General features: G+C 42.1%; 2 protein-coding genes across 2 annotated transcripts in view; both read right to left on the bottom strand.

The window, feature by feature from the left end:
* The window catches only part of RAB3A (RAB3A, member RAS oncogene family), a 54,285-nt gene extending 43,549 nt beyond the window's left edge, over positions 1 to 10,736 (bottom strand). Inside the window, exon 1 of the mRNA XM_070747673.1 lies at positions 10,565 to 10,736. The gene's annotated coding sequence lies outside the window, so the exon portion shown is untranslated. The remainder of the gene's footprint in view (positions 1 to 10,564) is intronic.
* A 10,689-nt stretch (positions 10,737 to 21,425) lies between these two features.
* Positions 21,426 to 27,517, bottom strand: part of PDE4C (phosphodiesterase 4C) — a 316,116-nt gene continuing 310,024 nt past the window's right edge. Inside the window, exons 16-17 of the mRNA XM_070747975.1 lie at positions 26,886 to 27,068; positions 21,426 to 25,008 (exon numbers count right to left, since the gene is read on the bottom strand). Coding sequence (XP_070604076.1) covers positions 24,469 to 25,008; positions 26,886 to 27,068 — 723 coding nt within the window. The 3' untranslated portion in view covers positions 21,426 to 24,468. The remainder of the gene's footprint in view (positions 25,009 to 26,885; positions 27,069 to 27,517) is intronic.

The following is a 27,517-nucleotide window of genomic DNA, read 5'->3' as shown; positions in this document are numbered from 1 at the left end:
ACAACAACAATAAAACAATTCAATTCAAATCTAATAATTTAAAAACATTAAAAAAAACCTGTTATTAAAGCAGACATACACACAAACATACCATACATAAATTGTATAGGCCTGGGGGAGATGTCTGATGGCAGAGGTGGGTTTTAAGGAGTTTACGAAAGGCAAGGAGGGTGGGGGCAGTTCTAATCTCAGGAGGGAGCTGGTTCCAGAGGGTTGGGGCCGCCACAGAGAAGGCTCTTCCCCTGGGTCCCGCCAAACGACATTGTTTAGTTGACGGGACCTGGAGAAGGCCAACTCTGTGGGACCTAATCGGTTGCTGGGATTCGTGTGGCAGAAGGCGGTCCCCAAGATAATCTGGTCCGATGCCATGAAGGGCTTTATAGGTCATAACCAACACTTTGAATTGTGCCCGGAAACTGATTGGCAACCAATGCAGACTGCGGAGTGTTGGTGTAACATGGGCATACCTAGGGAAGCCCATGATTGCTCTCGCAGCTGCATTCTGCACAATCTGAAGTTTCCGAACACTTTTTAAAGGTAGCCCCATGTAGAGAGCATTACAGTAGTCGAATCTTGAGGTGATGATCTGAGAGTACACTGAGAGCATATTCAGCAAGACAAATTCCTTGTGTGTCCAATCACACTTGGCCAATTAAAATTTCTTCCTTCCTTCCTTCCTTCCTTCCTTCCTTCCTACCTACCTACCTACCTACCTATTCCCATTGTGCCCAGAGAGAGAAATATCTCCCTGTACACCCAGGATCGAACTTACAGCCTCCTGATTGTGAGGTGAGATCTCCACCTCTATCTAGGCCACCGTGTCACTCATAAAACTTGGCTAACTGATATAACCAAAAAGAGAATTTAATAAACCAAGACTTTGTCCCAATGTGAGATCTCACCTTGCATTAGGTAACTTCACATGGTCCTGTTTAAATCACTCCTTTTCTTATAGGGATAGGAATTATATTAGAATCTCTATTTTTAGAATAGCCTTTGCTCAACGGTGCTGCACATGCTGAGGTGCAAAAAAATATATGTGTCTGAACTCGTTTTCCAAATGGAGCCGGTTAAGATTCTTTTTGGTCTGAAAATCAACAGAACTTGTGTCGCCAATCAGTAATTACTAAATTATACGGGATATGGTTCGATTCAATGGAAGATATTGGGCTAAATCATGTGATGCTTAGCTTGATTGTAGAAAAAGCAACAGCCAATTGGATTCATGCTGAACAAATCATATTATGGCGGGAGGAAGGCATGGCCAAATGACACGGCGAGACAGGTGTCCCCTGCGCTCCGTTGGGGAACCCTGATATCCCCGCCGCTAAGAATATTGAAGGTATATGAAGTTGCATGTTGAATGTGGAGAAAAATTAATTAATTAATTAATTAATTAATTAATTAAATAAATATGTAGATTGTTCTGAGTTCGGGTTTTGCCCCCTGTAATATTTTGAGTGTCTATGCGACGTTTCGGTGAAATCACATTCACCATCATCAGGCTGAAGTTGTAAGCTTCGTGCTGCTGTAGATATAGTTTGTTTGCAACTGCCATTTGTTCCTTATAAATAGTGGTGGGGGTGGAGATTTGGTTTGAATGTAGCAAGTAGATTGGGTGGCTATGTTTTAATGATTTGACTGGTTGGTGGAATCACATTTAGTTGAAGGATTGACATGGTGATGATTATGATATGTTTTTTTGTTTAGGGCTGGTTTTAAATATATATATATTTTAAAAATCATATTATGTCCAGGGGTGGATTCCTCCTAGTTCAGACTGGATTGGCCGAATTGGTAGCATCATGGTTGGTGCTAGTCCATGGGAGCTGCCATTTTTTGGTGCAATTTTTACCAATTTTTCCCCTCTTCTCTCCTTCTGCTGCTTGAAAAAGTGCCCTCTCACCCTCTCTTGGGTGAATACTCACCTTTATTTCTTCACCCGAAGCACAGCTGATCAGTTCCTCAGCTGTGTTTTGGGCCGAATCCTGCTACTGAGCACGCACGGATGCAAAATTGTACGAGAGGACACACACACGTGCAGGAGCGGAGCAAGGGTGCATACGCAAAATGTCACGATGCGAACCGGTGGTGAAGGTTAAGTGGAACCCACCCTTGATTATGGCTTAAGGCAGGGGTGGGCAATTAATTTTGCCCTGGGGCCGCATGAGAAATTGGGATGGTTTTAGAGGGACGGACTAATATAATTAACTCAGTTCTACCCAATACTGTAAAGCAGGGGTCCTCAAACTGTCTGGAGAATTCTGGGAGTTGAAGTCCACAAGTCTTAAACTTGCCAAGTTTGAAGACCTCTGCTGTAAAGACCCAGACCCTGGCCTGATCTAAACACCCATTCCCACTCTACAGACCCCTAATTGTTTGCTTTACGGCAACACGGTGCACCACCGCCACTGCGTTGGAGTGTTTGCGTGGTTTCTGTGCTTGGCCGCTCTTGGTAGGAGGTTGGGGTCCACTCCAGTGCGAGGATGAAAGAGCACACCGCGTTTTCTGGGACTCCTCCAGTTCCTGCTTTCCTCATGATTCATCAGGAAAGCAGGAACCAGAGAGGTCCAGGCAGATGTGGTGAGCTCTTTTATCCTCGCACTGGAGTGGACCCCAACCTCCGCGGACTGGTCACAGACAGCGGGCAGGTTGGATGCTGCCCGCGGGCTGCCCCTTGCCCAGGTCTGGCTTAAGGTAATGTGTGAATCCAATCACAATATCCCATGTTGGAAAACCAGATCAGAGGGACACCCTCACTGCGAATGCCTGATTGGCCAGATTGTAAAAATATGTTCCAAGGCGCCAGAATAGAAACTTTAGTTCCTAACACCATGGGAAATTTGTCTTTTCCCATGTCCTTAGGCCAGGGGTAGGCAAAGTTGGATCTTCTATGACTTGTGGACTTCAACTCCCAGAATTCCTGAGCCAACCATGCTACCTCAGGAATTCTGGGAGTTGAAGTCCACAAGTCATAGAAGAGCCAACTTTGCCTGCCCCTGCCTTAGGCAATCCCAGCAGTCATTCGAGCCCCAAAGGGGCCCTGATACTCAGGTTGAGAACCACAGTGTTAAGCAAATCCGCTTCTCCATTCCCCCATTGTTGGAAGCCAGCTGGAAAGGTCACTTGATGACAGGAAGCTGCAGCCATCTTAAATACAAGCTGGTTGCCAAGCACTCAAATCACATGACTGGGAGGAAGCTATAACAATGTTAGGATATAAGTCACTTTTTTCAGTGTCTTTATTCATTTAATGGTTGCTAAATCAATGGTTATAAGCTGAGAACTATCTCAGATGGAAACTTCAGATCGTGCAGAATGCGGCCGCGAGAGCTATCATGGGCTTTCCTAAATATGCCCACTGGCTGCCGATCAGTTTCCGGTCACAATTCAAAGTGTTGGTTATGACCTATAAAGCCCTACATGGCATCAGACCAGAATACCTCTAGGACCGCCTTCTGCCACACGAATCTCAGCGACCGATTAGGTCCCACAGAGTTGGCCTCCTCCGGGTCCCATCGATAAAACAGTGTCGTCTGGCGGGCCCCAGGGGAAGAGCCTTCTCTGTGGTGGCCCCGGCACTATGGAATCAACTCCCCTCCCGGAGATCAGGACTGCCCCCACCCTCCTTGCCTTTCGCAAACTACAGAAAACTTACCTATGCCGCCAGGCTTGGGGGACCTAATTGACCGTTAGCTGTTTCATTTTATGTATGGTTTGTTTGGATGGTATGACTGTTTTTATAATGGGTTTTTATAATTGTTTTTAATATTAGATTTCTGCTTTGTATTTTGTTGTGAGCCGCTCTGAGTCTTTGGAGAGGGGCGGCATACAAGTCTAATAAATTATTATTATTATTATTATTATTATTATTATTATTATTATTATTATTATTATCTGTAAATGCACACACATGCATGGTTACAATCATTTAGGTTGATCTGTGAGGGGAGAGAATCCAATGTTGACATTGGCCATGAAATCAAAATCTGAGCCTTTTTTATTACATGCATCCTGACTGCCATTTTGATTATCTGTCCCACTAGAAACATAGAAACATAGAAGACTGATGGCAGAAAAAGACCTCATGGTCCATCTAGTCTGCCCTTATACTATTTCCTGTATTTTTATCTTAGGATGGATATATGTTTATCCCAGGCATGTTTAAATTCAGTTACTGTGGATTTACCAACCACGTCTGCTGGAAGTTTGTTCCAAGGATCTACTACTCTTTCAGTGAAATAATATTTTCTCACGTTGCTTTTGATCTTTCCCCCAACTAACTGACTAAGATGACTTTGGTTAACCAAAAATAACTAACTAAAATTCTAAAATTGCCATCAGCACATGTGCTCAAGACACATGAAAAAGTTGAGGAGGGTAAACATGAAAGACAGTGCAAAGAAAAAAGAAGAAAAAAAAGACGGATTCAGTTATACCTGCATTGTCACATACTTGCCCCAGAACTTCCAAGCACTAAGAAACACCAGAATACCTAAAATTTGAAGAACCTTTGGTGCAGAATGAGACAAGCCATTGAAATGCAGATGCTGCCTGTCCATGCTGCATTGTTTTCAACAGAATATACATCTCCTTTTACAGAATCCAAGACCAGGGCAAAGGAATGCAGCTATCTAATTTCTATCCCTATGTCCCCAATTCCGGTGCCCAAGAGATAACTTCAACAACGTGTATTTGCCTCTGGGTTGTATTCACCGATATATTTCACAAGGCCAAGTCGGGATCTATCAGATGCATTCCTACAATATGCTAAACTGGAATACAGTGTTCCCTCGATTTTCATGGGTTCGAACTTCGCGAATAGCCTATACCATAGTTTTTCAAAAAATATTAATTAAAAAGTACTTCGCAGGTTTTTTCCTATACCACGGTTTTTCCCGCCCGATGACATCGCCAAACTAAGAATTTTTGCAAATAAATAACAAAAAATAATAATTATTGTTAATAAATAAATATGTTTATAAATATCAGGATCACTAAGTGTCTTATTCAATGGTATCAGTAATAATGGTGAGTAAATGGTTGTTAAGGGAATGGGAAATGGTAATTTAGGGGTTTAAAGTGTTAAGGGATAGCTTGTGATACTGTCCATAGCCAAAAATGGTGTATTTATTTCCGCATCTCTACTTCGCGGAAATTCGACTTTCGCGGGCGGTCTCAGAATGCATACCCCGCGAAAATCGAGGGAACATTGTAATGTTAAGTTGGTTAGATTTTTTTCTGTGGTTTAAGTATGTCATGCAAAAGCTTTAGCAGGTGACAGGACCTAGTAAAACTTAGTTGATTAAGAAGCAAGATTGGTTCTGGTTGATATTTGAATGGGGAATCATCTTGAACAAAGGCCTTTGTAGCATTTGAAAAAAAACTTCATTATTTTGGATCAAGCCAATTTTTTTTGGTTTCATTTATGATAGGGCAGTGGCTCTCAACCTTTCTAACGCCGCGATCCCTTAATACAGTTCCTCATGTTGTGGTGACCCCCCAACCATAAGTCTAGCGCCAATTCTCTCAACAGAGCTTTAATCTGATTGGCAGGAAAGTCAGAGGGACAGCCCCACTGTAAACGCCTGATTGGTCAGATTGTAAAAATATATTCCAAGGGGCCAGAAGATGTTAATTCCTAACATCATGGGAATTTTGATATGCAATTCTTGGTTCTCAAAACATGGAAGAACATCAGCACCTATTGAATTTGCTCGGGTATCTGCTACACATCTATCTGAGAAGGTTTTTCAGATGTCGTTTCTACTTTAAAACAAAATGTCAAATTGACAACAATGGTTGTAATTCACATGGCAGCTGCAGGGTCTTCTTTGAAAGCTGAATCTGGCTCCAATTTTCAGGCCTACCTACTGAATAAGGGATCTATCTAACAGCTCCCATAAAGCATTAAAACACAAGAAGAGCCAGCACTTCATCTACTGTAATATTCTATGCCTTGAAATGCTCACAGCATAGACAAGGAAAGTGTTAGGATGCCTTACGTAAGGACAGCTATCTGTGATTAGGAAGTAGTAAACAGTCATCAGTTCTAGTTGCTAATAATTCTCAAAATGAATTGGCTTAGATAATATTAGCTCATCAGCTGGATTTTCAGAAACTGGGAGAAGATCATAATGTCTGAGTAACGTTTTCTAAATGGGTTTCCTAATATATAAGAATACATTTCTATAGCTAACATCCCCTAACTTAATTTCCTTTCTTCCTTGAGATCTAGGCCAGGGTTAAGCAAAGTTGGCTCTTCTATGACATGTGGACTTCAACTCCCAGAATTCCTGACCTAGCATGATTGGCTCAGGGATTCTGGGAGTTGAAGTCCACAAGTCATAGAAGAGCCAACTTTGCCTTCCCCTGATCTAGGCCAAAAGCCTTACTGGATAAGAACAAGATCTGAAAGCAGGACAAGAAGCAATGGATGGAAATTAATCGATGAGAGAACCAACCTAGAACTAAGGCAAAATTTTCTGGCAATGAGAACACTTAACCAATGGAACAGCTTGCCTCCAGAAGTTGTGGGATGATCCAGAAACTGGACAGCCATTTGTCTCAAAGGGTATAGGGCAGTGATGCTGAGCCTTTTCCCCCTCAGGTGCCGAAAGAGTGTGCCAGCCCACAGCTCTAATTCAATGCCTGGGGAGGGTGAAAACAACTCCCCCTCAGAGTTATAGTTTAGTTTATAGTTTATTAGATTTGTATGCCGCCCCTCTCCGAAGACTCGGGGCGGCTCATAGCATAGCAATAATACAATACATTACAAATCTAACAATAAAAAATTAGATCCATTTAAAAGACATTAATAACATAATAAAACCCCTAGTTATGCAGTCACACACATTCAACCTAATCTATCATGCAGTAAGGCCAAAAATATAATAAAAAGGGGAAAGATGGTAATTATCCCCACACCTGGCGATAAAAGTGGGCTGGAAATGGCCTGTTTCCCAACTTCTGGTGGCCCAGTAGACTTGTGTTTCGTCCTCCCTAGGCTCCAAAGGCTTCCCTAGAGCCAGGGGAGGGTAAAAACGTCCTCTCCCATCCCCCTGGAGGCTCTCTGGAAGCCAAAAATGCCCTTCTAAAGCCTCTGTGTGAACCAAAAATCAGCTGGCCGGCATAAAAATGCACATTGGAGCTGAGCTAGGGGAACAGCTTGCGTGCCACTTGTGGTACCCATGCCATCGGTTTGCCATCACTGATCTAGTGAAAAGAAGGGCCAGGAGGGACATGATAGCAGTATGTATACAGGTACTTGAGGGGTCACAGAGAGGAGGGGCCACACTATTTTCCAGGGCGCCAGAGGGCCAGATGAGGCACAATGGATGGAAGCTGACCAAGGAGAGATTCAACCTGGAAATAAGGAAGAACTTCCCAACGGTCAGAGGGATCAACCAGTCGGACAGCCCGCCAGCGGAGGTTGTGAATGTCCCAACTCTGCACATATTTAAGAGGAAATTGGACTGCCATCTGGCTGTGTGAGCCTCTGTGTAAGCCAAAAATCAGCTGGCCGGCACACACATGCATGTTGGAGCTGAGCTAGGGCAACAGCTCGCGTGCCAGCAGATATGGCTCCGCGTGCCACCTGTGGCATCCGTGCCGTAGGTTCGCCATCACTGGTATTGAACCAGGGGGTTGGACTTCCTGTTATTTTGTTAAGATGGAGAATCTAGAGAAATAAAAAAAGCAGCAATAGAAAGCGCTCAGGCAGTAATAGTTCTGGGTTGGAAGGATGCGACAAAATGGACAATGCAAAATTGGTATAGGTACATGGTGGACCATATTCAATTTGAAATTATGGAAAAAAGGATAAATTTGGATAATGAAACTGAGTTGGGACAGCTGATGGGACGGTGGGACAAGGTAAGACGATATATGACGAGCAGAATCCGAGACCAAGCTACAAGAAATAAATTGGAATTACTCTATAATATGTAAACAGATATATTGCTCTTGGGTTAAGTGGATTATACAAGAAATACCCCCAATTTGGTGGTGGGGAATGTGTGTATGTCGGGGTGGTGGGCACAATTCACTACGCACTGTTTTATGTTGTGTGATGTTAAATTGTTAAAAATCAGTAAAAAATATTCACAAAAAAAAAAAAAGATGGACTCTTCACTTCTTCCATCTCATTTTCATGCATATACATATGTTATGCAAGACACGAAATTGATAACTCTTACAGGCATTCATTCTCAGCACCCAATGTTTCGAGGGAGACTGCCCTAACGCAGGAAGATCCCTGATTCACGTTGTGTTAAGATCCTGCTCATTTGGATCAGATGTTTTCTTCCCAACATCATATCCAAAGCCGGGTGGCCAATTACCTCCGCACAAAATGTTTTGCTGGCTGTGTCCAAGCATGGAATCTCCATTTCACCAAGTGCAATTAACGCAGGCCTCTCCTCTCCGTTTCATAAGTCCAAACCAGTAGTAAGGCTGTCTAAGCAAATTACCATCACCGTAGCTTATGGCAACATAACGGGAAAGCAGAGCAGGCCAATGTCAAGCTATTCAATCTTTTCAATATCAGTCACTGGTTTGCTGGGGCATCCAAGCCCGATACTATCCGGGAGGATCCTTCAGCCCGGCCTTATCTGTCCATGCCATGCCTTTGCCTAGCGTGCTCAAGTTGCAAATGCTTTCGTGTTGAATCAAATGCTCCCCCCCCCCCCAGTTATTGAATATTTAAAGTCGTCTGACTGGCTACACACATACATACCACACACAGACACCACCATATATATATATATTTTTGCTGTTGCTTAATGGGCAATTGCAACCACGGGCAGTAGATTGTTTAGGAAGGTTTGTGAAGCTAGTGGGAATAGCTTGAGTGCAGCCTGGCCAGGATAATAAGTTGCTCTCCTTCTGATGGAAAAAATAAAATAAAATAGCGGTGATGGACCCCTCCCCCCACCGTCTTGATCTGAAGAAGAACCCCCCCCCCCTCAATGCTGCATTGCATACAAGAGGGCTGAGCCTCAGGAACGCTGATAAATGTGTTCGCCACAAGGCATTAATCATGTCCGATTCCGAATTGTGTTTTTAACGGTGCTGCCATAGCTTCCCCCCTCCACCACCACACAAGCTACAATGTAAAGTAGATCCTTTGAAAAGAGACCAGAGATGGCAACCTTCTTTCCCTTCGTATACATTCCCAATCGAATTAGGAATTAAATTTCCTCAACAGCCTAGGGTGCATCTTCAAAGGACAAGTTTAATTTAAATTTAAACATGCCTGGGATAAACATATATCCATCCGAAGATAAAATAAAGGAAATAGTCTAAGGGCAGACTAGATGGACCATGAGGTCTTTTTCTGCCGTCCATCTTCTATGTTTCTAAGTTACCAAAAGTGCTGATCCCCCCCCCAAAACTAGATGGGGCATCCGGGAGGGGCGAAAGGAAGGAAAAGTACCTTCTCTAGTAAAAAAATAAATAAAGGGAACACTTAAAACAACAGAATATAACTCCAAGTAAATCAAACTTCTGCGAAATCAAACTGTCCACTTAGGAAGCAACACTGATTGACAATCCATTTCACAGGCTGTTGTGCAAATGAAATATTGAGGATATTTCATTCGTTGAGATCTAGGATGTGTAATTTGAGTGTTCCCTTTATTTATTTTTTTGAGCAGTATATTACAAAGCAGATTGGAATGAAGGAATAGAACCTTCTCTAATCAAGTGTTATAAATCGGATCTTGCTGAAAAAGATTTGCCTCTCCCTCCACAGCCAAACCCCAAAGTGGCCAGGAAGAAGCCTTTGGAAAAAAAAAAGAGAGCTTTGGTTGGCATGTGTGCGTGCATGTAATTGTTTTGCCTGAAGGGAAAGAGCTGTTATTACAAAACGCCCCCCCCTTTTATTTTCCCTCCCCCTCTGCCAGCTCCATCCATTTCTCTTGCCATAAGGGCCCACCCGAAGGAGGAACATCCCTTTGGGTCCCTTTTTTTGCAACCTGCGATAATGCTGCCTCCCTCCCTCCCTTCCTTCCCATCCCCTCCGGTTCTCTCTTCTTTCCAGAGCCTGTTTACCATCTGCATCACCCTCTTGACAGGAGGCCCACGAAACCAACGCTCGTCTCCCGTTTCATTCCGTGCCATGATCTATTTATTTTGGTTTTTTATTTTTTTTTTAAAATAGCTAAACATCTTTTTCCCCCTTTTGGAAAAAAAATTAAATAAAAATAAAAATATCAGCGACCTTCCTTCCACCGCCATATATATATATATACTGTATATTCTTCGATTGAAACGATCGCTCACCACCCCCGGCCCCTGTTACACCAGCATCCCTCCCCGTTTATTTTTCTCTCCCCTCCCCCACTTTTCACACATGTGTCAAATGAAGGTTAACAACCTGCCCCCCCTCCTTCCCCCCCCCCCACGCGCCACCCCATTTCAAACCAATGTCAACCCAATGCAAAAAAGATGAATCAAGATAGATGAAGGGGGTCATCTAACTAGGTTAGAAAAATATTTTTTTTAAAAAATACAACCCAACGGGAGAGGAGTGGGGGGGGAATTGCACCGGGCGCGCACTCACCCCGTGAACGCGCTTCTGGTCTCCTAGCTAATGCAGCAGCAGCGGCGGCGGCGGCGGCAGTGGCGCGAGGCAACAGCACCTGCCTTGCAGATCCCGGGCCAACGTCACCGAGCGCTCCGAAGGGGGCGGAGATATGCAGATGAGCGAGGGGACGTCGACTTCGCGAAAGGCCGTCCCCCTTTCTTTTTTTCCCGGTTCTCTCTGAGGGCGGGCCCGAGGAGTTTTGTCGTCTTTGGGGATTGGCTACGTGTCGTCGATGATTGATTAGGCTCTAATCTTTCTTTTTACCTCACAGAGGGATTTGGACTTCTGAGGCAGCGTTTGCAAAAGCCGTTGAAATTTCCTTCTCCCTCTCCCTCTCTCTCGCCGAAATATATCCCATCTTTATTTTGCTTCTTTCCATTATTTGTTTGTTTGTTTGTTTGTTCTTCTATGCCGCCCAATCCCGAAGGTCTCAGGGCGGCTTACAATAAAACAATATAAATACAAAAACAATTTTAAAAAGAAGTCAAATATAAAATCTAAAACAATAAAATCCTCATTTTAAAAAACCCATGGTAGAACAGTCACGACATGTATTTATTTATTTTATTTTATTTATTTTATTTTATTTATTTTTTATATTTTATTTTATTTCCTTTTGTTTGTTTGTTTGTTTGTTTGTTTATTGATTGATTGATTGATTGTTGAAAGGGGACCTTGCAGGTCATCTAGCCCAACCCTGTGCTCAAGCAGGAGACCCTACCTACACCATCCCAGCCAGATGGCAGTCCAATTTCCTCTTAAATATGTGCAGAGTTGGGACATTCACAACCTCCGCTGGCGGGCTGTCCGACTGGTTGATCGCTCTGACCATTGGGAAGTTCTTCCTTATTTCCAGGTTGAATCTCTCCTTGGTCAGCTTCCATCCATTGTGCCTCATCTGGCCCTCTGCTGCCCTGGAAAATAGTGTGACCCCCCTCCTCTCTGTGGCAGCCCCTCAAGTACCTGTATACTGCTATCATGTCCCCCCTGGCAGTGTTCCCTCTAATTTTTTGAGGGGGTGGGCGGAAAAGTATAGTGTCTGAGCGACAGTCCCTTCGGGACTGGATGGCACAGAAATAATAAACAAACAAACAAACAAATAAAAACCCCACCCTGTTTTGCCTCAATTTCAAAATACAATACTGTACTGTGTGTCTATAACAGTGAGCTCATAATAGGGCAACTCTATCAATATCAAAATGCCAATTAAATAGTTGAGCTAGTTTCAAACTAGATTTTGATTTTCTTTCTCTCTTCCTTACTCCCATTCTTTTTCTTTCTCTTTTCCTTCCTCTCTTTTTTCTATCTGTTTCTCTCTCTTTCTCTCTCTCTCCTTCCCTCTCACTCTTTCCCTCTCGGCTTCTGGGCAGGCTTGGAAAACTCTGAGTTGATGAAGATTTTTAAGTGAGCGATTGCTCACTGCTCAGCTTAGAGGGAACTATGCCCCCTGGCCCTTCTTTTCACTAGATCAGTGATGGCAAACCTGTGGCACGGGTGCCACAAGTGGCACGCAGAGCCATATCTGCTGGCATGCAAGCTGTTCCCCTAGCTCAGCTCCAATGTGCATTTATGTGCCCACCAGATGATTTTTGGTTCACACAGAGGCTTTAGAAGGGTGTTTTTGGCTTCCAGAGAGCCTTCTGGGGTGGGCGGGGGGTGTTTTTACCCTCCCCTGGCTCCAGGGAAGCCTTTGGAGCCTGGGGAGGGCAAAACGCGAGCCTACTGGGCCCACCAGAATTTGGGGAACAGGCTATTTTTAGCTTCCAGAGGGTCTCTGGGGTGGGGAAAACTGTTCTTGCCCTTCCCAGGCATTGAATTATGGGTGTGGGCACTTGTGCATGCACAATAGTCTACACGCACACTCTTTCGGCACCCGAGGAAAAAAAGATTCGCCATCACTGCACTGGACTATCCATGCCCAGTTCCTGCAACCTCTCTTCGTATGTCTTGGTTGCTCTTTTCTGTACCCTTTCCAGAGTTTCTATGTCTCTTTTCAGGTGTGGTGACAAGAACTGGATGCAATACTCCAGGTGTGGTCTGACCAGGGCATTATAGAGTGGTATTAATACCTCCCTAGTCTTGGAATGTATCCCCCTGTTGAAGCAGCTTAAGATTGTGTTGGCTTTTTAAGCCGCTGCTGCACATTGCGGGCTCATATTTAGTTGGTTATCCACCAAGACTCCAAGATCTCTTTCACAGTCACTACTGCTAAGTGAGGTTCCTCCCAGTCTATATGGGAGAAGGCAATTTTAAGAAGGTGATACTTGGTGAGCCTGAGGGGAATTTATTTTTGAGTTCATTTAGTGACTGCTCAAACTTACAGCCGTGCTGTAAAAAGAGTGGTTGATGACCGTTTTTTCTTCACCGTTTACCAGCATCTCCCACCGTCATGTGATCAAAATTCCGATGCTTGGCAGCTGGTTCAGAATTATGACCTTTGCTGTGGTCCCATGGTCATGCAATTCACCTTTTGCGAACTTCTGACAAAGTCAATGGGGAGGCCAGATTAGCTTAACAACCAGGTTACTAACTATCGACTGCAGTGATTCACCCAACAATTGTGGCCAGAAAGGTCATAAAATGGAGCAAAGCTCAATAACTCTCACTTAACAATGGAAATGTTGGGCTCAATTGTGGTCGTAAGTCGAGGACTACCTGTACTTCTTTTCTTTATTTACTTATTTATATATTCCCTTGCATGAAAGCAAAAACATTAACACTATTTATTATCTGCCCTCAGTAAAATATAGTACTGGTATATAACTCCTAGGAATACACAAATAAAACAGGATGAAGTTCCTGATATTATTACTTCATGTCTTCATCTCGAAAACATGACCAAGATCTCCAAAACACACAAAAATTCTAGTGAGCGGCTGGTTCCATGAATATTCCCTGTCCTATTTGCTACCATGGCTTATTTTGAACATATTAATAAGAGCCGGGGTGGCGCAGCAAGTAGAGTGCAGTACTCCAGGCCACTGAAGCTGACTGTAAATCTGTAGGTCAGAGGTTCAAATCTCATCACTGGCTCAAGGTTGATTCATCCTTCCATCCTTCCGAGGTGGGTAAAATGAGGACCCGGATTGTGGGGGCAATATGCTGGCTCTGTTAAAAAGTGCTATTGCTAACATGCCGTAAGCCTCCCTGAGTCTAAGGAGAAGGGTGGCATAAAAAAAATCAATTAAATAAAAAAAATAAAATAAATAATTGTGAATTTTCTGGAACAAAAACCAGCAACTTGTTATTAAAAAGTGCAGGAAGTAGCAATAGCATTTAGATTTAAATTTAGATTTAGTATTTAGATTTATATACCACTTCACTATGCTTCCCCAGGGCCGCCGATAGACAGGTATTACTGGGACTGCTGTCCCGGGCCCGGGCAAATTGGAAAATTGGGGGGCCCCGGGCCCCGGCGCCCGCCAAAAACTCCCCAACCCCGAAGAGAGCCGCGCCTTTCGGCCTCCGGAAGTGCTGGGCCGGGGGACGCCTCCACCGCGCAGGTTTAGGAGGTGGAGCGGCACCGGAGGAGCGTTAGCGGCTCAGAGCCTTTCCTGGAGCGCTCTGGACGCGCCTCTCGATGGCCCGGCTGCCAACCCGGGCGGAGGCGCGGTTAGGGAAGGCGCCGCCCTTCCCGCGCAGTGCAATGCCAAGGCGAAAGCGCTGCCCGTCCGACACCTCCGGCTCCGTCCGACCCGTCCGATGCTGGCGCCTCCCTCCCTCCCTGCCTGCCGGCCCTTGCGCGCCCCAACCCCCCCGAACTCCCGCGGAAGGCAGTCCCCGTCCCCCCCCCGCTTGCCAGCTCTCGCTTTGGTGTTTCTCCGGCGGAAGCAAGGCGGTTGAGTTGCTCCGAGGTTCCGCTTCCAAGCAACCGTTTGCCGCCCCCCGCAAGCCCCCTGCCCGAAGCTGCAAGCGCGAGATCCTGGGGCGAGGGGGAGGCGGCAGTCCTGCGCTTTGCACTGGGGAGGTGCAGCGGGGAACCGGGGCGGCGCGGCGCAAGGTGAGCCCTTCCAGTGCCGTGTGGAGCGCTTCTTGACGCTGCCTCCCCCCCCCCGCTGCTGGGAAGTTCTGTTTCTAAGGAGCTCTGGGAACCCAGGTGAGGCTTCTCATCTGAAACCTATTTGTGGAAGAAGTTGGGAGAGGTTGGTGAGCAGGACCACCAAGCCCCCTTCCAACAGCACATGCGAGGCTCCTGGCCTGCCAGCTCTCAGCTTCTCATTTCTGCTTTCTCTCTTTCTCTCTTGCTCTTTCATTCTTTTTTCTTTCTTTCTCTTTCTTTCTTTCTCTTGCTTTCTCTCCTTCCTTCCCTCCTTCCATTTCTTTCATTCCCCCTCTCTATTTTTATTTCTCTTTCATTCTTTCTTTCTCTTTTTCTTTCTTTCTTGCTCTTTTTCTTTCTCTCTTTTACCTTCCCTTCCTCTATTTCTTCTTTTCTTTCTCCTTCCTACCTTCTTTCCTCCCTCCCTTCCTTCAGTCCTTCCTCTCTTACTCTCCCCTTTCATAAGTTTCCTTGCTTCCTCCCTCTGTTCTGTCCCTTCCCCCTTTCTTTCTTTCTTTCTTTCTTTCTTTCTCTCCCTCCATTTCTTGCTTTCCTTCTCCTTCCTCCCTTCTTTCCTCCCTCACTCCCTTCTTTCACTCCTTCCTCTCTTACTCTCCCCTTTCACACCTTTCCTTGCTTTCTTTGCACCCTTCCTCTGTTCCTGTCCCTTCCCTCTTTCCTTCTTTCCTTCCCACCCTCCGTCCATTCATTCATCCATTCCTCTCTTGATCGCCCCTTTTACCCTTCCTTCCTTCCTTCCACCCTCCCTCCTTCCTTCATAGCTCGCCCTCGCCTTTCTTCCGTTCCTTCCAGATGGGAGTGCCCCCTCAAGACACCCGCCCGACTGCTGGTACCCTGTTTTTTCTCTCCCCTCGTCCTTTCCAGCTCCTCGCTGGCTGGGGAATTCTGGGAGTTAAAGTCCAGATATCTTCAAGTTGCCAAGGTTGGGAAACACTGGCCTATGGGACCGCCTCGCTTGGCGTGAAGCTGGAAATGATCCCTGGGGGATGGAGTGGCTTGGCGACTTAAAATAGTTTTAAAATGGCGGGGGGGGGGGGGCAGACACTTAGGCTGTATGGGGCCCCAAAATTCCTGATGGTGGCCCTGTGCTTCCCAGCCCACTTTAAGCGGTTTACAGAGAGTAAGCATAGTGCCTCCAACAATCTGGGTCCTCATTTTATCAACATTGGAAAGCTGGAAGGCTGAGTCAGTCTACTGAGATTTGATCTGCCAAACTGCTGGCAGCTGGTGATCAGCAGAAGTAGATTGCAGTACTGTACTGCACTCTAACCTCTGCACCAACGAGGCTCCTTACAACCATCTGCTTGAAGTCCTTACAACCATTCACTGAGTGATCATTTAAAGTTACAATGGCACTGAAAAAAGTTATTTATGACCATTTTTCTCTTTTATGACTTACAGCACCCTATGGTCACATGATCAAAATCTGGATGCTCGGTAGCTGGTTCATATTTATGATGGTTGCAGTATCCCAGAGTCCTATGATCAACTTTTGTGACCATCTGACAAGGAGAAACCAGATTCACTTAACAACCAAGTTACAAACTTAATAACTGCAGTGATTCACTTAATGTGGCAAGAAAAGTTGTAAAATGGAGTAAATCTCATTTAGCAAATTTTTCATGTAGCAAAAGAAGTTTTGGGTTCTGTTGTGGTTATAAGTCGAAGACTTGCTGTATTAATTTTATATAATATAATTATACAGTAGCTTTGTGCATAAAGTGTTATTACAATTGAGATTTTGAAGGTGAAAGATAAAAGCAAGCTTGCATATACAATATTTGCTTATTACAATGTTTGCAAAAGGTGAAACAATATTCAGTAACAGAATAACAAAATAACTTCAGTGTGACATTTTACCCCTTGGAAAGTATGTTGTTTAACCTGAAGGGAAAACATTTTAGACAGTTTTCTCATATTAAATTACCGTATATGTTTGCTATATTAGAAGGTTGAATATATGTCAGCATTTTATATCAAAGGACTACAGTCAATAATGACAGCCCAGATTCCAGAATATAATACAATTTTAAAATTTACTGGACATACACTATGTGGCCTTTAAGACAGGATAAACAGTCCTTTTGAAAATCAGTGCTGATAACGCTTCAGTCATAAACAATGATTCTTCACTGGATATCAGTGATAAAACTATCACAACAGGACTGCATTGCATTATCCAGATTGCAGTAGCCAGTAGATAGTAAGTAGCAAGGCGTTTCCTGTATCTTTGTATTGTTATCTGCTGATCACCCAAATTTCTATGCTCCAGAAGTGGCACCTCTGTTGTGGCTTTTTCACATGTTTTATAGATGAATCCTGAAAACCCCTCCAATGTAATCCTCTTGGTTTTCCCAGTGTCTTAATACTGAAATTACACTTAGAACAGAATAGAAAAGAATAGAATAACAGAGTTGGAAGGGACCTTGGAGGTCTTCTAGCCCAATCCCCTGCACAACTTCAGACAAATGGTTATCCAACATTTAAAAAAAAAAAAACTTCCAGTGTTGGAGCATTCACAACTTCTGGAAGCAAGCTGTTCCATGGATTAATTATTCTAACTGTCAGGAAATTTCTCCTTAGAATTAAATTGCTTCTCTCCTTGATTAGTTTCCGCCCATTGCTTCATGTTCTACCCTCAGGTGCTTTGGAGAATAGTTTTGATTCCCTCTTCTTTGTGGCAACCCCTGAGATATTGGAACACTGCTATCATGTCCTCCCTGGTCCTTCTTTTTATTAAAGTAGACATACATAGTTCCTGCAACCGTTCTTCATACGTGTTAGCCTCCAGTCCTATAATAATCTTTGTTGCTTTTCTCTGCACTCTTTTAGAGTCTCAACATCCTTTTTGCATTGTGGCGATCAAAACTGAATGCAGTATTTCAAGTGTGGCCTTACCAAGCCCTTATAAAATGGTATTAACACTTAATATGATCTTGATTCTATCCCTCTGTTGATGCAGCCTAGAACTGTGTTGGCTCTTTTGGCAGCTGCTGCACATTGCTGGCTCATATTGAAATGGTTGTCCATTAGAACTCCAAGACCTCTCTCACAGTTACTACTGTTGTGCAATGCACCACATATACTGTACCTGTGTATTTTGGGTTTTTTGCCTAAATGTGGAACCTTACTTTTTTCACCATTGAATTTCATTTTAATAGATAGCACCCATTGTTCAAGTTTGTTAAGAGCCTTCTGTATCTTGAGCCTATCTTCTGGAGTGTTGGCTATTCATGCCAGTTTGGTGTCACCTGTATTGTGATCTGTATTTAACAAACCCATACTGGCTTTTGGTTATTACTTTATTTGCTTCTAGGTGTTTGCTGATTTGTTGCTTGATTTATCTTTTCCAGAATCTTCTCTGGTATTGAGGTCAGACTGATACATCTGTAGTTTCCTGAATCTGTTTTCCCCCTTTTTTTGAAGATGGGAACTACATCAGCTCTTTTCCAATCCTTTGGCAGTTCCCCGGTCCTCCAGGATCTTTGAAAGGTATAGTTCAGTGGTTCTGAGATATCATCTGCCAGTTCCTTCAGAACCTTGGGATGTAATCCATCAGGTTCTGATGATTTAAACTTGTCTACGGTAGACAGGTGTTTACTTACCATTTTATTCCCTATTTTAACTTGTGTTCCTAATATGTTTTTTGTGGTGCTGTTTTTGATAGTTGGACTGTTTTTTCCCTTTGTGTAAAGACAGATGCGAAAAACAAGTTAAGTAGCTTTGCTTTCTCCCTGTTGTCATTTACTGGGTATTGTATCACAATGCCATTATAACATTATGGAGTATGTTTCATTTATTGTCATTTTACCAATATGTATGTGTGTCCTTTCAAATTAGTTTTGATTCCTGGCGATTGCCTGGGCATGCCCCTGCAATTTTCTTGGCAAGATTTCAGAAATGGTTTGCCATTGCCTCCTTCCAAGGGGTGAGATAGGGTATCTCACTGGTTTTATTCCCAAGACAGGACTTGGATTCATAATCTCTTGGTTTCTAATCTGATGCCTTAACCACGTGACTACATCAATGTACACTAAAAAAAAAAAGCAATTGGGCCAGGATTATAGTGGCAGTACAAGTATTTGTATTGTTATCATTATTGGAGATTCAATATGAAACGAAGAGTCAGTTAAGTTTTAGGATTAAGTGATACTTATCTAGTCTGAACTTTTATATTAATTTACACCTGTTGAATGTGTATGCAAATTACATGGGGTTATTTTTTGTCTGAATTGGTGATGTAATTCACCACTCAAAAATATGCATTATATATTAAAAAAAGGGAACACTAAAACATGTGTTAATGAAAAAAGGCATAGACAGATGTATTTTATTTACTAAATTATTTACTAACATGCTCACAGTAACAAATATGTATAAAATGCATATAGTATGAGAAAATAATTTGAAAATGCTAGCACATTTTTTCTGCTGTTGTGAAAATGGGCTGAGACAATTATGACCAGGAAAGTGAGAAAAACAAACCAATATAAATAGCAGTTAGATATATATATACCACTCCATAGTGCTTTACAGCACTCCATGGACAGTTTACAATGTCACCATATTTTCCTCAATTATCTGGGTCCCCATTTTACTGACCTCGGAAGGATGGAGGGCTGAATCAACCTTGAACCCCATCAGGATTGAACTCCAGGCTGTGGACAGAGTTAACTTGCAATACTGCATTATAATCACTGCACACAGGGCTCCTAACAACCCATCCCAACCTATCCCATCCATGTTGTATGGTATCTGTAGTGCTGCATCCTTATTAAAACAATGTAAACTAGCAATCTTTCCATTAAGTAACTTATAAAAAATGTTTTGAGCATCTAGATACAGAAAGCTAGGATCAAAATTTCCCTTCTATCATGTTTATGTTTTGTTATGAGGAATATCATTAGAAAACCTTGAGGTGTTATCTTGCTAGGGCTTTCATTCATTACTCTGCAAAATTCCGTAAATATGTCCTGAGCTTTAAACGGTTTAGCTCATCTGCCTCATAAATTGACACCTATAAGAAAACCAAATTATTCCTAACCACAGTGGGATGGTTAGATCATAGTGAGAGATACATGCAGGAAGTATACAGTATCTTCTAAGAGTATAGAAGGTCAACTTTAGTTGACTACAAGTTTACTTGTAAACTTATTTATAATAAAAGACTTTGGACTGATATGTGTGAATGCATGCCCAAGACTGTGTGTGACCATTAGATGGCAACATAACACCATTTAAAAACTTCTGAATGTGGGTAAAGTGAATTTTTTTGAGACTGTTTGATATCACTTAAAAAAAAGAAAGTGGGAACACCTCAAACATACTTTTTTGTGTAATTTCCAAGCTAGTTATGGGGCACACAGATTACAGTTTTGTCAAAATACAGGAAACAAGTTTTTTTTATTCCTATATTCTCTCCTCTTTTCTTCCTCTAATATATATATTTATTTTACTTGAAGGTATCCTCTATTACCTACATTGTGTATCATTGTGTATTGGACAAAATAAATAAATAAAATAAATAAAATATGCTGAAAGACTTTCTGCAAGCTTAAATGCATTCCAAAATTGAATAATCACTAAAGTGGTTGTAAATCCACTGCTATGACTCTGTTCTTTTACATTCTTTCCTTTTCTAAACAATGTCGTCTGGCAGGCCCTGGGGGAAGAGCCTTCTCTGTGGCAGCCCCGGCCCTCTGGAATCAACTCCCCCTGGAGATTAGAACTGCTCCCTCCCTCCTTGTCTTTTGTAAACTACTCAAGACCCACCTATACCGCCAGGCATGGGGGATTTGAGACATCTTTTCCCCAGACTCCTTATAATTTATGTTTGGTATGTATGTGTTGTCTGGTTTTAATATGATAGGGTTTTAGTTATTTCTTTTAATATTGTTTTTATCATTGTTGTGAGCCGCCCCGAGTCTTCGGAGAGGGGTGGCATACAAATCTAATAAATTATTATTATTATTATTATTATTATTATTATTATTATTATTTTCTTTCACCTACATAATATCTGTTTAAGAAAAATATATGGCAGAAAAATGTTTTGTAGAATTTTTGTGAATGTTTGTGTACTGTGGGCTTTGCTAAATCTTTACAATATCTTCCAAAATCCAATCTCAAAGTTTTGATTTGAGTCTTGCTTGGCCATTTGATTATACAGTACTCCCTTATAAATTCCATCATGTAATCTGTGGAAGAAACAAATAGGACTTGGAGGGAAATATAGTCGGTGGATCACTGTCATAATAAGTCCCAAAGAATATTTTGTGAAACTAGGCAGATGTGCATGTACAATATGTGTGTATAAATCAAGAGCACTGAGGGACATACAAGAGACAGGCAAGCACAGATGAGAGATAAGCTTTATGCTTTGGGATTAAATATTTACATTATTTGGGAGTTAGGCTTGTCAGTGATAGATTTGCTAGGAGGAAAAAAGGGACCTGGCTTGTGGGGAATAAGCAGTCATTATTGTTCTTCTAGAGCTTCACTCATTTTTGCCTTAGTTACTGTGAAAATTTTATATGCTATAACACTCAGTTCCCTACCCTTTCAAAATAATTCCTTATGATGTTAGAAAATATTGTTTGCAAAGGGGAGAGCATTACGTCCTTTGCAGTTCTAAATGATTCTAACATTCCTGGATCAGTTGGGCTAAGTTCTGACAATTCTTATCATATCTTTTTGCTTTTTTTGCCTAAACTTTCATCAAGCATCACTATATAATCTCCCTCCCTCCCTCCCTCCCTCCCTCCCTCCCTCCCTCTCTCCTCTCTAATTTCTTTGCTCAGATTTACCTTTCTATCTTGGATTAACTCCGTTCACATCTCCATCTACAATTTCTACGTTCTAAACTCCTGTGGCAGCATCTCTCCTCTCCTGTAGTTATAATTCCTACTAACAAATGCTGTGTTACTGTGATTTCTTTAGAATTGGGATTTTTTTTTCAAGCTTTAGAGATTTATAGTACAATTTAAAAAGCCAAACATTTCATTTTAACACTTAAATACAACGTAAAGAAAGGTTGTTGCCCGAAAACACTTAATGTTGTAAGGAAAACCAGACAATCAGATAAAAATGTCAATATGTTCTGTGTGGTTACAACAATACTTATTTCACAAAGAAACAGTAACTCAACCTGTCGGGCCAAGGCCCAGTGGCAGCTCAGCAAACTCAAAGTGCATTGTGAGATACATATGTATACAAACAAACATTCAACATATACATATATACATTTGCACACACATAATGCAGCATTTTTTGAGTGTAAATCACAGTTAAACCAATTGCTATCAATAAAATTTGCCTGACTCAACCATTGGTGAGGTTATTATACATCAAAATATTATTAAGCATAAAGCTACAAAAGTTTTTTTTTTTTTAAAAGAACAAAAATACTTGCTGAAAATAAATTAAAAGTGGTAGTCTTCCTAGTAGTAATGCATAACCGGCCTTTCATAGGAGGTACAGTATATGAAAAAAAAATTATGAGACACAATATCTGGCCTCACCAAAATTTTACAAATGATCCTTTAAATCTTATTAGTCTACTCATAGGTTTTTATCTGCTACTTGCACTGGCTAATGATTCTCCAGTTTCAACCAACCCTGTCCCTGTCCCTGTCCCTTCTTGAGACTCCATAGAACTGCATTATTTACCCAAAACAGCACAGTAAAAGCACAAAATGCATCTATCTCTTTAAATCAGCGGATTAAGCCTTCTAGGGGAAAAATCAATGGATAGAGTACTATCTAGTTGTGTTCTCTGGAATAGGACAGCCCATTTAATGTACACAGATGTAGAACAAGAGGGACAGAATGGATCTCTAACTTGATTTGAGCAAATTCAGTGTTGTAACAATCTTATTTTATGAACTGCAAAATACATGGAGTGAAGAGCCAGATGACCCAGAAAAAAATTATAATAGATTTCTTTGAGTACTGAAAATAGGGAGGAAATATATAAATCCACAATTTTTTACAATTCAATGTGCTGTAAATTGTTTCTTCCCTAATGTCAGAAAACCAGCTTATTAAAACAAAACAATTCTATGTTTATATTTAGAAAAGAAAGTTAAAATGCCCTTTAAAAATAATAGGTATTTTTTCTTCAGCAAAAGATTAATGATCAAAAGATCCAAAATAAATAGTGTACATATCACACAAAACTTTTATGAGTAGGCTAATATGGACACGTCACTTGGGATAGCTTCTCCCATTCCTTTTAGGAGAAAGGGGCAAAGAATCCACACATCCCCAAAGCCCCAACAAAGTGAAACATTGATTTCACAGAAAAAAAAGTCAAAGTGATTAAAATATCAGAAGAGACAGATGATCAAGTCCTCCCCATTAATTTGAAAATTAGCAAGACTTCCAATTACCCTTGTATAGCAAGCAGTTCTGTCAATTACTATAGTTGGCTTATGTTAGAAATTGCTGGGAAGATAATGAAATATTTTTAAAAATATTGACTATTTCTGGACCAAAATACTTTCCTCCTTTTTTTTTAAAGAAAACATAAATTATTTACTCTTTACACTGGTATGGAGAAGTACATGTCACAAAACAAATTTTAAAGCAATAAGGTTTTTCCCCCTTACTGGAAAAAATAAAACAAAATCTGTAGTCCCTTCTCTATAGAGCTTCTGAATATTGGAGAAATTGGGTTATCATTTTCTATAAATATTTTCATGTGGGAGAAAAGGTATCTAAGAGATAAACATAAAGGAGGCTATTTTCAATGCAGCTACCAGATTGTGGCAATATGCCTTCTGAATGAAAGACCTTGTTTGAGTATATCAGGAATTTCATGCCAAATTTATTAATCTTTATTTAGCCGCCCCGAGTCTTCGGCGAGAGGCGGCATACAAATCTAATAAATAATAATAATAATAATTATTATTATTATTAATCAGATTTGTATGCCGCCCCTCTCCGCAAACACGGGGCGGCATACAGGATGGATTTTGTATCTCTTGACAGCATCATATCACACTAAAACTATTTGAAATTTACAGAGACTGCCTCCTACATGAATATTTTATGCGAAACCTCCCAGGATGCTGGTTTTATTACACTTGAGAAAAGCAAACATAATATTTATCTGCACAATTTCCCTTTTTCTGCAGTAGCATGTCATTTTGAGATTCCCTTTTTGCTGGTTCAAATCATTGGTCCATCAAGCCCACTATATTATCCTGATTTTCTGCAGGATCATACAGAACCTTTCCTCAAATGAAATTTGCATGCTTGAAAATGTAGGACTACAAAACGTCTGACCATTTGTCCAACTAATCCAGTACTGTCTGCTCTAACTTGAAAATGTTTTCCAGGATCACAACCAGAATTCCCCACCCCAGCCTACAACCTCTGAAAAAGAAGATTAAAGATGTCAGAGACTGAACCTGTGTCCACCTTCAGGCAAAACATTTGTTCTTTACACTGAACTAAAAGCTGTGTCTCCACCTTGGCTTTCTTAAAACATGATACAAACTATTTCCAAGTTGAAACCAAAACAAGAAATTAGTGATAGTGACAAGTCCAGCCGGAAGAATTTTTCCATTTGCCAGGTACAGCTCAGATGCTGAGTAGCAACACTGGAAGGAAGACATGACAGGCATAGTCTGATCTCTGGTATTTCGCCACCTGGGCAAATAATGTGGTTCAAGCTACAGATCTCTTTGGAGAAGAAAATGTTAGTAGTAACGCTCCCTTCCTATGGGGAGTGAAATCATAGGTTGCAGGCAGCAAGAGTTGGGGTAGTCCCCTTCTGGCCCGGCCAGAATGTAATAATCACTGGGCCTTCCCTTCACTACGTCCCAAGAGGCAAAAAGGTGATATTTCCTTCCATGTCAAGACATGATTGTGCATCAGTCAGGCTTTCCCTTCTTGCTAACTCAGCTGGAGCTGCTATGGAGCCACCATCCGTCTGTGAAAGTGTTCTTTGGTTGTCAAAGTTCAGCGCACCCTTTTGTTTGATTAGGGCGCTTCTGTGAGGGCTGCCCAGTTTGTCTGTGGGAGAAGACAATGGCTCATTTGCAGATTCTGAATCATCGGTTGTCCCCAAGGTTTTGGATTCACTGTTATCCTCTTCCAAAGGGCTCTCAATCTCTGGTTCAGTATCTGATTCTTCTCCATCCTCCTCCTCTAAAGTGAGCTGAAACTTGAATTTGTCTCCTCCACTTTTCTCTAAACCTGATGCATCTGGGGGAGGTGAAGGACTATGTGGAATCATGCTCTGATACCACTCTCGGTTGTCTTCCAAAGTATCCAGAATCTCCTGAGCATCGGGATGAACTAAATCAGCCCACGTTTCCCAAAGCGGATGAGCAATATAATCAATGAATCCCACCTGGCAGAAGAAAGACAACACACAATATGAAATATGCTAGGGCAGACGTTTTTTTGCCCTATCTTTTATAAGTCTGTATCAGTGATGGGCTCCTACAGGAATGGTCAGGAACGCAGTTCCGGTAGCAAAATTTGGAGCTCCAATCCAGAGCACCCAATTTACACTGAAAGATGTTGAAACAAAATGCATAAGCCACGGCCACAGTGTGGTAGTAAACATTTTTGTAGCCCATCACTGGTGTGTATCTAATTCCTTCTCCCATTCCAAATCTACACTCATTAAAACTAGAGGCATACTGGCAAAAGTTTCCTAACTCAAAATGTTCTGACTATGAATACCCATGTTTACTTTCCTCCTCCCTTCCATTCAAGAAGCATTTATTTATTTATTTGTTTGTTTGTTTGTTTGTTTGTTTGTTCGTTCATTCATTCATTCATTCATTCATTCATTCATTCATTCATTCATTCATTCATTCGACTTCTATGCCCCCCAATCCCAAAGGACTCAGGGCGGCTTACAATAATAATATAAATAGAAATACAAATAGATACAAAACAGTAAAAAGAAGTCGGACATAATCTAAAACTATAAAACCCCGTATTAAAAGAAGCCTGATTAATTATAAAACAGTCAAATCCCATACATACATACATGCCATTCATACAATGTGGCTCTGTTAGTTGTTAGTTCATGGCCCCCCAGGCCTGCCGGCAAAGCCAGGTCTTCGTGGCCTTACGGAAGGCCAGTAGGATGGCAGCAGTACGGATATCAGGGTGTAGTGGGTTCCATAGAACTGGGGTGGCCACAGAGAAGGCCCTCCTTTGTGGTCCCGCCAACCTGCATTGCTTCGTCGATGGGACCTGAAGAAGGCCAACTCTGTGTACTCTTATTGGTCTCTGAGAGGTATGCGGCAAGAGGCGGTCCCATAAATAGTCTGGCCCTGAGCCATGTAGGGCTTTATAGGTAATAACCAAGACCTTGAATTGTGCCCGGAGACTAATAAGAAGCTAGTGCAGCTTGCGGGGCATAATGAGGCATACCTATGACAGCTCTCGTGGCTGCATTCTGGACCATTTGCAGTCTCTGAACACTTTTCAAGGGAAGCCCCATGTAGAGCGTGTTGCAATAATTGAGATGGGAGTTGATGAGGGCCTGAGTAACTGTGTGCAGAGCCTCCTGATCCAAACAGCTATGTTAGCTTTTCCCTTCATTTGTTTTTAGCTTTGTATTTTATTTCACTTTAGCATAAACATTCAATGGTTATGACCTATAAAGCCCTTCATGGCACCGGACCAGATTATCTCCAGGACCGCCTTCTGCAGCACAAATCCCAGCGACCAGTTAGGTCCCACAGAGTGGGCCTTCTCCGGGTCCCGTCAACAGCTGCCCCGAGTCTGCGGAGAGGGGCGGCATACAAATCGAAATAATAAATAAATAAATAAATAAACAAACAAACAAACAAACTAAACAATGTCATTTGGCGGGACCCAGGGGAAGAGCCTTCTCTGTGGTGGCCCCGGCCCTCTGGAACCAACTCCCCTCCCAGAGATTAGAATAGCCCCCACCCTTTCGTAAGCTCCTTAAAACCCACCTCTGCCATCAGGCATGGAGGAACTGAGATATTCTTTCCCCCTAGGCTTCTACAATTTATGTATGGTATGTTTGTATGTATGATTGGTTTTAAAATAAGGGTTTTTAGCTGTTTTAGTATTGGATTGTCACATGTTGTTTTTACCACTGTTGTTAGCCGCCCCGAGTCTACGGAGAGGGGCGGCATACAAATCCAATAAATAAATAAATAAATAAAAATCCCACCCACAGTTAAACAGTTGACATCCCCATGCCATCTATAACCTGAGGTTTACTAGCAGTGTCACCTGAGACTTTTCTATGGAGGCGTTGTGTTTATCACACATTGGGCTAATCTCCATGCCCTTCTCCCGCTCACGATCTCCTTGGTGGAAGAATTCGATCATGATTCGGTCTGTCCATTGGCGATAGAGCTCCAGTGGCTTTGTGGGGTTGCTGAGATCAGCACAGTGTACAATATTCTGCAAAACCTGTGGAGAAGAACAATTATATAACATTTGCAGTAAACTACATCACAAATCAACATATCAAAGAGGAAATATCATTGGAAGTCTTATCTTCACAACTCATAATTTACAGCACTTCGATTTTATTAATAATGTTTAATAATTAAGGGTATGTATGTGCCTCATTCATTTCTTTCTCTGCCTCTTCTCTATTATTTTTATTGCCACCAAACTTTTAAGTTGATTTTAAGTTGATTCACATCATATTCCAGCGACTGGTCAGGTCCCACAGAGTTGGCCTTCTCCAGGTCTCATCAGCTAAGCAATGCTGGCTGGCAGGGCTTAGGGCAGTGATGGTGAACCTATGGCACAGGTGCCACAGGTGGCACACGGAGCCATATCGGCTGGCACGTGAGCTGTTGCCCTAGCTCAGCCCCAATGTGCATGTGTGTGCTGGCCAGCTAAATTTTAGC

This window comes from Erythrolamprus reginae, chromosome 1, assembly GCF_031021105.1.
Source record: "Erythrolamprus reginae isolate rEryReg1 chromosome 1, rEryReg1.hap1, whole genome shotgun sequence".
Lineage (NCBI taxonomy): Eukaryota > Metazoa > Chordata > Lepidosauria > Squamata > Dipsadidae > Erythrolamprus > Erythrolamprus reginae.
The sequence above is the reverse complement of the archived record's forward strand: the minus strand, read 5'-3'. Positions and strand labels throughout refer to the sequence as shown.